At 40.6% G+C, this 11,831-nt stretch overlaps 1 protein-coding gene and 1 long non-coding RNA gene across 7 annotated transcripts in view; one reads left to right on the top strand and one right to left on the bottom strand.

Annotated features, from left to right (window-relative positions):
- Positions 1-8,488, bottom strand: part of LOC111247749 (serine/threonine-protein kinase OSR1-like) — a 40,524-nt gene extending 32,036 nt beyond the window's left edge. Inside the window, exon 1 of one of the 4 annotated variants that reach the window (XM_022799060.2) lies at positions 8,348-8,488. Coding sequence is in view for 2 of the 4 variants with exons in the window: in XM_022799055.2 (XP_022654790.1) it covers positions 10-92 (83 nt within the window). In the remaining 2 variants the exon portion in view is untranslated. Of the gene's footprint in view, positions 1-9; positions 193-2,669; positions 3,093-8,347 lie in introns of those variants that run through there. The other 3 variants (XM_022799059.2, XM_022799055.2, XM_022799054.2) reach the window with 3 other exon arrangements.
- LOC111246217 (uncharacterized) overlaps positions 1-11,831 on the top strand; it is a 30,687-nt gene that overhangs the window by 2,806 nt on the left and 16,050 nt on the right. For 2 of the 3 annotated variants that reach the window (XR_015324485.1, XR_015324486.1), the window contains exon 2: positions 7,454-11,772. The exons of the other annotated variant lie outside the window; for it this stretch is intronic. This is a non-coding gene — a long non-coding RNA (uncharacterized LOC111246217). The remainder of the gene's footprint in view (positions 1-7,453; positions 11,773-11,831) is intronic. 3 annotated transcript variants of the gene reach the window in all.

The following is an 11,831-nucleotide window of genomic DNA, read 5'->3' on the forward strand; positions in this document are numbered from 1 at the left end:
AGAGCTTACCTACTCATCGCAGAAGTGATCCAAAAACTGCTTGTACACGATTCAGCTGCACTGATAGCCCGACAAGTTTTCACACGCCACATAGACTAACACATTTACACATATTCATATATTAGAAGTGCAGCCGGATAAAGCAGCACTTCCTACCGAAAGCCAACACTGTAAAATGATGGAATACGGTCTGACCGACTTGAAGAGCCCATAACAACGTGTTCACGAGACATTACCTGCTGTTGTTACATCGGTATGGACGCACTGATTTCCTTGATACTTGACAGCGGAATATGATCCAAACAACAGAGCAGAAAAGTCAAACTTGTATATTCTCAGAAGGACGCAGTGTTCCCCAGGGTGCTTCGCTCTCGACACCCAAAGGATGTCGACCGATTAACAGAATAAGAAGTTGTTGAAAATCACTAACCGAATTTGCTACGCAACGTTAAGCCATCCCAGGTACTACACAACGGAAATACCTTTGAAATACTGCGTTACTCTTTTTAAAATGAAGCGAGCAAAAAAAGAAGGTAAATTTCACATTTATTGAGAGAGATTGGGTGTCATCAATGGCAACAAAAATCTATCCAATAGGGCGTTGCCATCGACGAATATCGAACGGATTTCCCTTGATGGTTGGGCAAGACGAGGCGAAAGTTGCCACAATAATCGTGATGACGCAGGCTCAAACGGAGACTCATCCGGCTCATAGCGGCCAAACGCGCGGAAGCTTGTCTCGGAAGATCTGCTGAGATCTCCGCCACTGATCTACTAGACGACAACGAAAATTCTTCTTGTAGAACGATTACAGCGCCGTACGCATTATCCGTTCTGCTAGTATTGCTATGACCGTTATTCGCATTGCTTCGGCCGTTTTTGGCCAAACTATCTGACGGAAAATGAAATCCTCCTCAGGTCATTATCGTTTTGAATGATGGGGAGAGAGCGAAGAGTTACTACGTGCACTAACAGCCAACTGGCGCAAGCCAGCCAGCAAGAACCGTCTGAGCCAAGATCTATTCGTTCCAGCAAGTCATTATATCTTCATTTCGCAAAATGTCTAGCGATAACCGTTATAACAACAACAATAATAACAACAGCAGCAGCAGCAGCAGCAGCAGTCAATGCCATCAGCATCACCATTAGCAGTACCAGAATCGTTATGAAGCGGCGATAAGTCCAAATACCGTTTTTCCTCCTCGCCCATTTTGGTGAAAACGATTTCAAAAAACACCGGAAAACATTAATGATAATTACAGCAATATGAATAATAATAGCAACAACTATCTAAGTAGCAATCTTGTTGCGGGAGAAAGATAAGGAGAGATAGGGAGAGATAACTATAGTACAATAATAGCTTTTTTTTTTTTTTTTTTTTTTTTTTGTAATTGCCGGTTTAATTTGAGCAAATGCATTTTCGTGACACATACCATACATGCTTTAGGCTATACGTATAGCTAACACGTGTCACGTACAAATCACGCTCAACTATAGCATTATATATCGATGGTTCCACTTCAACATGCAGATTTTTAGAAAATCGGAGAATTTGAATTAGGATTTTTCACTTACCCACTCTTGCAATTTTTAGAGCTCTACTACTCCTAAGCGTTGGCATCACGACATCCGTAATATGGATTTATTGAAGCTATTATATATATAAGATTTCGTTACTGGCTAACTTCTTACTTATAGGCTTCTCTTCGTTAAGAGGGTTTTACTGCTACAGAGTCGTGCGTAACGCACTCCGGGCAACTCTAAACGACATCATGTACTTCTGTCATGCGCCTTTATAGGTGAACAGTCTATTTTCTATAACAATTTCAAAGACATTCGATTTTTTTCCTAACGTTAAGTTTCCTCTCAATGTTTTGCGTATGCTATGCATTACTAAAGGGCTATTAACAAACTCGCTTAATTGTTCTTTTTCTTTTTCTCTCGCTGTCTCCATATGATAAAACAAGCCACGAAAAATAGGTCGAAAGTTCTCAAGAAAATATTGGTTTTAGCTTTTCTTGCTGCTTTGTATGATATTTGGTAACGGGCTAGCGTTTTGTGTGTTGGCATCGAACGATATCAAGACACGTTCCCGCCCACGGCTTTTCCGGCGGATTGATGTTTGCCTCCGCTGAACGTCCACCACCGTTATTATTACTGTCGTAAGAATTATTCTACTTTTGTCATTAACCAGTTACCAGGTGCCACGAGGAGGCATACGTTGACCCTCTAGAGCGAATCTGCGATCGTCAGGATCAAGCGCATCCGTGCAGACATATCGTGCGCATATAACGTTGGCCTATCTGAATGACTGCTTTAGGTCCATCTATATTATACATAATCAACGTGTTTCCAGCATTTGAATGGCATAAAACAGCTGGTTGGAGATTTCTGCTGCCATTATTGTTTGTCTTTGGCAAACCTAACCGTACGCCACGGTGCCGCTGTCGCAAGACCAACGATTGCCGTCTTAGCAATTGTTCTGCGAAAGGACGCCGCAGCTTGAGACACTGAAGGCACTAATTTGGACCTTATGTATCAATTACAATATACTTCTGATATATTTCTTATTCGATTGTGTCTAATACAGACATGTACTTGTGTGTGCGGCAGTGGAGCCGATGTCGGCTAAACATAAACGATCCACGCATACTCAACTAGTACGTCACCTTTATGCTCAGAGATTCTGAGTAGCTGGGTGTTTTTCTGTGTCAGTGTGACGGAAATTCTTGTCCCTCTTGCAACTTGAGTTCGGCCAGGGCCGTCGATACTTGGTTCCCGCCGGAATGTCAGAGAGTATTGGTTATCGCCGCAGAGACAGCGAGAGAAGTACACATAACAATATGACACAGGTGCAGTTAGAATTAGAGTACACGTAACACAGTACGAACGTGATTCATTCAATGAGCTGTTAGCATACAAGTACAGGGTAACATCGCGGTCGGGTAGGTAATCCAAATGAGGTTCGTATTTAATTTGCGCACTCTCAAGGCGTGAAGGCTAATCCAGGGCATTCATCGCAGCAGAACAGCGTAGAACTTGCGACCATTTAAACGATAATCAGGTTTATCGATTGGATGATCGTTCTTTTAAGACTGTCGACCTGTGGTCAGCCGCCTGCTTTCGCTGCGGTCGCGGAGCAGGTACTGATCGTATAGGTCTTCTTATACGCACTGGCCGATTGTTGACTCCACGATTCGTAGAAACGATTCTATGGAGATTACGGCCAGATGGTCAGGCGTTTTGCTATCTTGTGTAACAAGCTAAACCATGTAGCACAACTTGGCCGGCTACATGGGACAGTCACATGTGGCCATGTGGCTAAGGCGTAGCAGCTTATTGCGAAAGTATACCTATTATGTGAGCTCGAATCGTAGCGAATATTTCGGCGAGAGAAAGGTATTTATAAATTGAATGAGCTGCCACTTCTGTAGTGGCACAGCTGGTCAAGGCCTATAGATACATCATACCGTTCTAACAGACCACACTTCCACATAAAGTAACTACGCCGTAAGAAAAGAAATCGATAAAAAGAAATCCTGTAAAATGCAACGTGTATCAGAAGTTGTGAAGAAGAGCAGATTTAGGTGCAAAACTCCTAATCAAGTCCAAATAGGACGGCAGCAATTTACCGACAACCGATTCAATTATCGTGCGTATAGATAAACTGGAACCGGAACTCGACTGTGAACGAGGCGTAAAATCTGTGTCGGAATACCAAAATATGAAATGACTAAAAATTAAAGCAATTAAAATTCCCTGTCAAGTCGGAAAAAAAGTGATCTTCGTCAGAGAGAACACACAGTAACCAATTAGCGAGTAATTAGTGGTGACAATTGAAGGAAATATTTGCCCCTTGTATTGATCTGAACTCTAGTTTTTAATAACTAAAGTATCTTGAGTTGGACAATATATTGCGACAATTTTTATATTGTCTACGCAATACCTTTATTCGATGGTCTTACCACCATCATATAAGTAAGCATAAAAAGAACTAAAAACTACTACACTTATTTTAAAAATTGACATTCTGAATTTTTCAGAATTTTATACTGCAAAAAATAATTGTACTGTCCTTTAGGTGAACTGATCACGTCATATATTTTAAATGTTTATATATATATACGTATATATATATATATATATATATTCGTATTAGAATATTTTGTATAATCTCAAGCTTGGCTCCAGTTTAAATAATTCACAAGTAGATACTAGCACAATAACTAGCCTTTGGTTTTTATTAACTCCGTTTGCCATTTCTGTCTTCCAGTAATAAACCTTGAAGATAGAAGTGTTCCGTATGAACATTTGAAATATGTCTTACACCTTTTGCATAATTAGATATAAAACATCATACCTTTGGAGTCCGTACGCAAACGCTGATTATCAATGGTTTTTTTCAAATAACAAACAGAAACGAAACTTAGCGTTGTAAATATCACAGAACGTGAAAAACCCCTGTATTCGTATAAGCCGCCTACCTGAACTATTGAGTGCACCGATGGACACGTTGACTATAAAACACAATAGCACAGATTGCACGTTAGACTACTACTCCTTTACCCCATCGACTGGGCTTCATGGTTTACAATCTCTAAAATGTATCTGATGGGCGATTTTTTATTAGAAACTTATGGTTTTCACATAGTGAAGACACTGAAATATTGAATCTTTCGATCATTCTAGGCCACCGCGACACTGCATGTCTCAGTTCTCCCTAATGGGTAACAACATCATTTATGGCTTTCCATCAACGTCAGCGATTGTGGCTATAGTAATTAACCATATTTTATTATATAGTCGGCATATTATTCCACTCTAATAATGTAATATTAAGATAGAATTTGTTTTAATGCTTATGGTGGATGGATCATTTTCGTCAGGCGACGGAAACAGGGTCTGACACAAATAACTTTCTAATTTAATGCCCTTTTCGATCTCCTGAAACAGTTCAATTCAATAATTAAAACATAGATATCCACCTAATTAAATTTCTGGACATTAATGCTAATCGGTAAAGGTGTAATACAAAATCAGAACGTCTACTGCAGTACGACCCGAGCGAACAAATACCATTTCACTTATTTCAACACCAAAGTAACGTTATCAAGCGTTAAAGCCGAGACATTTTCCAGTTCGTTTTTGATCCAGCGTCACGAAGTTGGCCAGGCGTTTTGTCCTGACTATTAAACACAACATACAGAATGAAAAAAGATTTAGCATAGTACATTTTTGTAACTAGTGGAAAGTTTTTTTTTCAACGGCGTGATTCTGTCTAATTACAGTTATCGTGTTATGAAAAAGTGGAGGAGATAAAGCAGCTGACATCTTATACAATTTATAGGGCCGGTTCATTATCGGCCAAACAAGTTATTATAGAATAACCGTAATTTATCGTACTGTTATTATTGAAATAGTGCTGTTCCCTTGATAGTTAGCCGTCCCTTTAGCTCTATACGGTTTGCGCATTCTCGTCTAGCTGAACGTCGCAGATATCGTGGCTATTTTTAAAGAGTATTTTACAAGATGTTACATTATTACACATCTTCGATACTGTTCACTTCTGTGACGGGAATGTGTTTAAGATTCGAGCTGTAGTTTGTGCTGTTACATTCACAAAGTTCCTAACTCAGAAATTTAGATAACGGAGCCTGTCAAAACATTCGAGCGATTCGAAGGTTCCGAGTTCACTAACCCGGAAAATTCGGCATTCCAGAAGGGCAGACAACGATTTTGACAGTCACTCGTTCTGATTCGAAATTGATTAAACGTAAATTCGGGCGCTGCAAGCACAACCAAATATATACATTAAGACAAATAGTGGCTTACTACGTTTTTGAGTTACCAGTAACCCCGCTTCGATCCACCTCTATTAAATGCACTTTAACGACCACGGGTATCCATTGAAGCTTTACAGCCTAACTACTAACGCAGCGGGCAATGAGCCTGCCTATCCATATCTTTCCATGCATCCTGGTTAATCGCATGCGCCAAGATGCCATCCAATTTCGACTAGAATATTCAGAAAAAGGTCCACAATCGACAGTATCCGTGTTCAGGCTCATTATCCACCTAGATTTTGGTGCGTTGAAGCTCGGCCATCCCTTCGACAGCCAACCCTTGCCTTCGCTTCGTCCAACGGCTGGCACCATTTGTTTTCGCAATATATCTATATCCTTGTAAGTGACTTAGCATTAGTTATAAAGTTGTTAATCGGTGGTAGAATGTTCAAATAATCGTGACTGCGTCAAGGGATGCTGTCTCTTTATAGTGATAACAACATTGTTACGTCTAGTTGCTGAGTATGAAAGAACGAGATCTAACTTCTTATAGATACAAACGAGCCTCCTTAGTTTCTGAAACTTCTGTTTTTTTTTTTTTTTTATTACTTCTAAAGATACCGGGTATACTTATATAAAGAGTACGCTTTTGTTTTCTTTTATTCCCTGACGTAAGTTTAGGGAATTCATTAATAAGCTGTTCAGGTCTGTGTCAGCTAGAGAGACCGCATCACTTTTAAACACCAGTTGATTCTTCCGTCTTTTTTATAATATTGCACTTATTAACGATGCCTAGCTGAAAGCTTAAGTGTCATGCAGAAGTCTGTTCCTCGCATTAAATCTTAGTAATAGTTTATTGTGTCCATGTGATCTGTTGCCATCCTCTGCGTAAAAAACAAACTGTTTCGCTAGCTCTTCGAATTCTATATATATATATATTCGTTTTTCGTTTCGTGGTTCGTAAAAATGGATGAATTTCATGTAACAGAAAAAACGAAGTCCCACAAACCATCCAAACGAAAACGAACGACTTGTCACGTCAATTTGTATCAGAAGCTTGGAACACAGTGTCACGCTGGGGTAAATAAGTGTGACGGAACTAAGACAATAATGATATTTCGTACCAACCCAAACCCCTGAATACACCTGCGTGATTTGTGGCACATTATATCTATGTACGCGTACGTGTCGTGTAAGCGCCGATGAGTAAAATGTTTCGCGCTCGTACCTACATATGTACTATAATACAAACGTTGTCCCATTTAAGGTGACTAGAATGGACGAATAAGGCTTTATAACGCCAGGGTTGATTTTTGGGGGTCTGGAAAACGACTGCAAAAGGGTAAAGACACAAAAGCACACGAGTGCAAGGTGTATCATACTCAATAATATTTATTTAATTTGAAAAGCTGGAAGGCTACATCGATTAGTTTTGTTCGCAGTATTGTGAGCCGCGGTTATATATGTTGCTTTTGAAAAAAGATAGAGATTACTTAATAGGAACTAAATGAACGACCTTAAGCGTTAACAGCCGTTAGCGGCTCGATATGAAGGCACAATATGTTCGTGAGCTCCATGTTGTTAATATTAGGTTGCGTGCATTTTCGTTTAATATAATCTCTAACTGTTGCTTCCTCGTTTGCTTTTATAACACAACAACCCTTTTGTAGGATCAGTCAGTCAACACGAAACCCGAAGTCGGCAGTCAGTGAGCTGAAATAACTTCGCATCATCAGTTAATGGAAGTTGACGTCTCCAGGGCCCTTGGTCGATAATAAAGCAACTAACTACGTTTTCGTTGTTGAGCATTTGGCTCGTTAAGTAATTTTTTGCGTAACGCCTTTATAAAGACGGGCGTCGGCTATCTATAAACTTATAAACTCAGTTCCATCTTAGAATTCTGTTTCATCTAGGTAATGGAAAGTAACACCATCTATCGCTGACCAGATGCAAAACCAGTCTTCATTCATGTTTTTCGAATTTGCGTGCGGAAAAACTTGAGCGAAGAGATCAGATGCTGAGATTTGCAACCATCTCGGCACGACATTAGACAACAGAATTAAATCTATTATATTTCGTTTGTTTCGTCATCGACGTCTAGCACTATGCGCTGAACATACATAACCCTGAAGATTAGATATTTATACTTTCTCTATTTACACAAACGTTATATCGATGGCGCAAAAATAATGATTCACTTACTTCTATCACAACAATTGCTGCCTAGAAACGGTCTCTTCAACCTTTTTTTAAAAGCACTAATGGTCAGGGGGCAAATTTACTACACAGTCATTAGGTATTAGCTGGCGATAGCAATAGTTCTGTTACTGTGGGGTGTCGAACAAATGCGCACTAGAATAGGAGCTAACAAAGATCCCGATAAACTCTAAACTGAGAAATCCAATTGAATTAAGTAAAGCGTTTCGTGCGTCGAGTGTGTATCGTTATAGCGAGTAAAAGCTGTTATTTTCGTGACGTCGAAACATAAATGTCTGCTTTTAAACATTGACTAATCGTTCCGCGACGCTGCGCGAAGCGTCGCCTTTTACCATGCTATAGCTTACCTTGCGATTAATTCTTCTCGGTAAAGAAGTGCAGAAATGCGTTAACCAGGTAGTTTACACGACGATAAGTCAAGCTTTCACCATACAGACACATGCGCACCTTAACAATAATGTTTTTCACAAATGATGATAATTATATAGGATTGTGCATTTCCAGGACGCTGTTTGGCTAGGCTACCGACAACGGTGGATCAGGCTATATAGGACACGGCCTTTTTGAAGCATAATCCGCATCCATTGAGCACGTCAGTATCGTGCAACGTATGATTAAGTCACGTATTAACGGAATAGTTCCACTCGTGTTTGGGCGTCCGACATGCACCTTCGTAGATCATTAGCACCGACTAATATATCAGTGTGAGGAACAACAGAACCCATAAACATACCGACAATAAAAGTTAGAAAACACCACGTTACTAGATATGTCAAAGATCTATGACAATCAAGGTAACAGACGTCATACTCTGCGAAACCATGAAGCCTTGAGGTGTGCCGGTTACATTCATACGTGTTCTCTCGACTAAAACACTTGCTCTTGTTATGACGGTGAAAAGGCAAACGCACTGGGCACATGAGTCTGTCTGTTCGCAATACGATGTATCGCATCGGCGAATATCTTTTAGCCTTTCGGGGAGCTAAATGATTGCGTGGTACACGCATTCGCTACTGGTTTTTCTTTCTCGCTAACCAACAAGAGTTTCAACTTTAGCCGCCGTCATATAGTTTCGCAGTGTGCGTTGCCATTCGAATAACATTGGGCGACAGCCCAATCAGTTAGCCCAGCCGAAACCTGTAAACGGTCCGATTTGACATGGAAAAAGTACCCTGTTTGCTACACGACGAGGAGCTGCTCATCGTCGTAACTCAGGGACAACGCTCACCTGGCTGCTGTTGTTTTGTTAGCAGAGGTCGCACGAAAAGGGTACTAATGGCACACGGGAAGCAGCAATCAATGATTAGGATGACGATGACGTTCGTTCTATTGCTGCGTCGTGTTACGATTGTGTGGCGACACCACCGTCAGCTTCACAAAAAGCAGCACCATCGCCGAGAGCGACTGCCAATCAGCATGTCAATAGAGCGTACTGCTGACGCATCTCGAGCATAGTCTCCTAATGCGACAAACAGATAGACTGACACGCACATTAATGGGCAGGGCTCGTTTTCGTTCGATCATTGGAGATGGCCATAGAGGTAGCAATCGCTCTGACGTTTGATTGGTGTCTGGTCAGCGCCGTTAAAGGTGGGCTGAGCTGCGAAACCGTGCAAATCTGACACCACACTCCCAGGCGTCACCGTCCATTCGGTGTATGAAGATGGATCTCTGTATATATACACCAAAATAGCCGCTGATACCTCTCAACTGTTATTATTAGCAACGACAGTACAGTCGCTGTAATATACAGCGGTACCAATTGCTGACTATTTTTGGATTACATCAATTTTCAATGAAAAAAATCTACGTCGTACCTGTTTTTGGCGTGACATTTCCGTTGAGGTCTTGGCGATCTTTTGTTACCGTACAAGAAGGCTGTAGAAAGTGTTCATAGGTATTAGCCTAGAGGCAATGTTTGTATATTGCAACAATGTCCTGGGCAAATTGCGCCCCGATGATATTCTGCATGAAGGTGACTGTCACGTGATTCGTTATCACTCTACGTCTATTCTGCCAACCTTGCCTTTCAAACTATTATAAACCAAGACGATGCTTACCCCACCTCTGCATGCGAAGTTAATTTTAGGTTACGCACGTGACGCCAGTCTGAAGTTTTATTTGACCACAAACACCTGCACTGTCACACATTTATTCCCATTCTTTTGTCGGAATGTCCTTGTCATCTCAATACCCTGTTACCCTTAACGCGTTTCACCTCTTCATTTAATCTGTTCGTTATTTCTCGGCAAAAATATCAATGACGCCCGCAAGTTATAGAGATGTGAACACTTTGAGTGAACCGATGTGACTTCTTCGAGATTCACTTTATGGCATTTGAATAGGACAAGAAAAAAGATCTTACATGCTCACATTGAATCCAGTAAGGGTGCTGTCAATGTGGACAACAGCAATTTGGGCGTCTGAAGCATAAACGAGCGCACAAAGGAACGATCGATACTTTTTTGACACAGAAACCCTACTGTTTTGTTTAAACGTTCTTTTAATACGTTACCGTACTTTTCTCCATTTCTTCCTCTCGGTTTTTTAATCGCCCAGCTTGATCAACATATTTCATCAATTCCTGACTGTTTCAGAAAAATTCATTATTTCAGCGCTATATCTCAAAAAGCCAAAAATCGTTTTGAAAAAATTAGCTCAAGGTGACTACACCGCAGGATTGGTTTAGGTTGAACAGACGGATACGGAGGCACGCACACACGGACATTCGGTTTTAGAAGTACAGTAAATAGGCAAATCTGTTATGGAGGGTAAATTCTAAAAAGGGGCAAACAACGGCAAAACGGAGCATGACGTTATTATTTTTGATGGTCAACGTTAGCAGACTTGCCATATTTTTAATATAACACTGATAAGGAATTTAAGTCGATTTTTAGATCGCAATTAGCACAAAAAATATTTAGTCGAAGTAATATTAAGGAATCTCAACCAGCGTTCTCGCAGTATTGCTAGACGTACCCTAATCGAACGGGATTTGTGACAACAATTGATTATACGTGCAAATAAAACCAATAGAAATAAAATGTGCACCATACGAATCGAAATGGCATTGGGATTCATCTAAAAAGTACTTTCCATGGCAAATGTATGGCAAATGTGGACGCAAGTCAACCTAAACCTATAACCAAATATCAATTGTCATTATATCTAGATTGCTAACTGCTATGACTGTACTATAAGTTTAACCTTACACGAATAACACTGGTGAGACCGCATCTGATGAGTCAAAAAAGCCAATAAGTCAAACAGTACGACATTTATAATACGGTCTCATTCTCACATCTACTGACCAGTCCTGTTAAATTTTCATTAATGTACACAACTATCGTCAACTCAATGCACAAGGTAAGGATGATACTGCTGGTTGTTCACCTGTTAATACAAGTTGTGCGACGGGTGGAGATACAGAAAATTATCGGTAATCGTTTGCCGCTAAAATGCTGCAAGTCAACAGACGAACGCGCCCTCCGTCGAACATGGTACACGCGGTGTAAAACAGCAGCGGTATCGTGACGTTTCTTCTCATAATATTACTTTCCCTAAACACCAATGCGCTAGTACGCCTTTTTCAAGTCTCGGTTAACAACGGTCAACGCGGAGAAGACCGTAGAGAAAAAGGCGCACAATACCATGAGCGTCGTACTGTAGTGTACTGTTGTGAGCATTTACGATGATGGCGTGGCGTCGTTACGCTGGTTGGGAAGATCTCGGCGACATGCAGTAACGCAAACAACGCTCAACCTTCGTGATTGTGAGATAGACATTTTTTTCTGCAAATAATAAATGCTTATCACCAACAGGATTTACGTA

The sequence above is a fragment of the Varroa destructor genome, unplaced genomic scaffold, assembly GCF_002443255.2.
Source record: "Varroa destructor unplaced genomic scaffold, Vdes_3.0 BEIS01000003.1, whole genome shotgun sequence".
Classification (NCBI taxonomy): Eukaryota; Metazoa; Arthropoda; class Arachnida; order Mesostigmata; family Varroidae; genus Varroa; species Varroa destructor.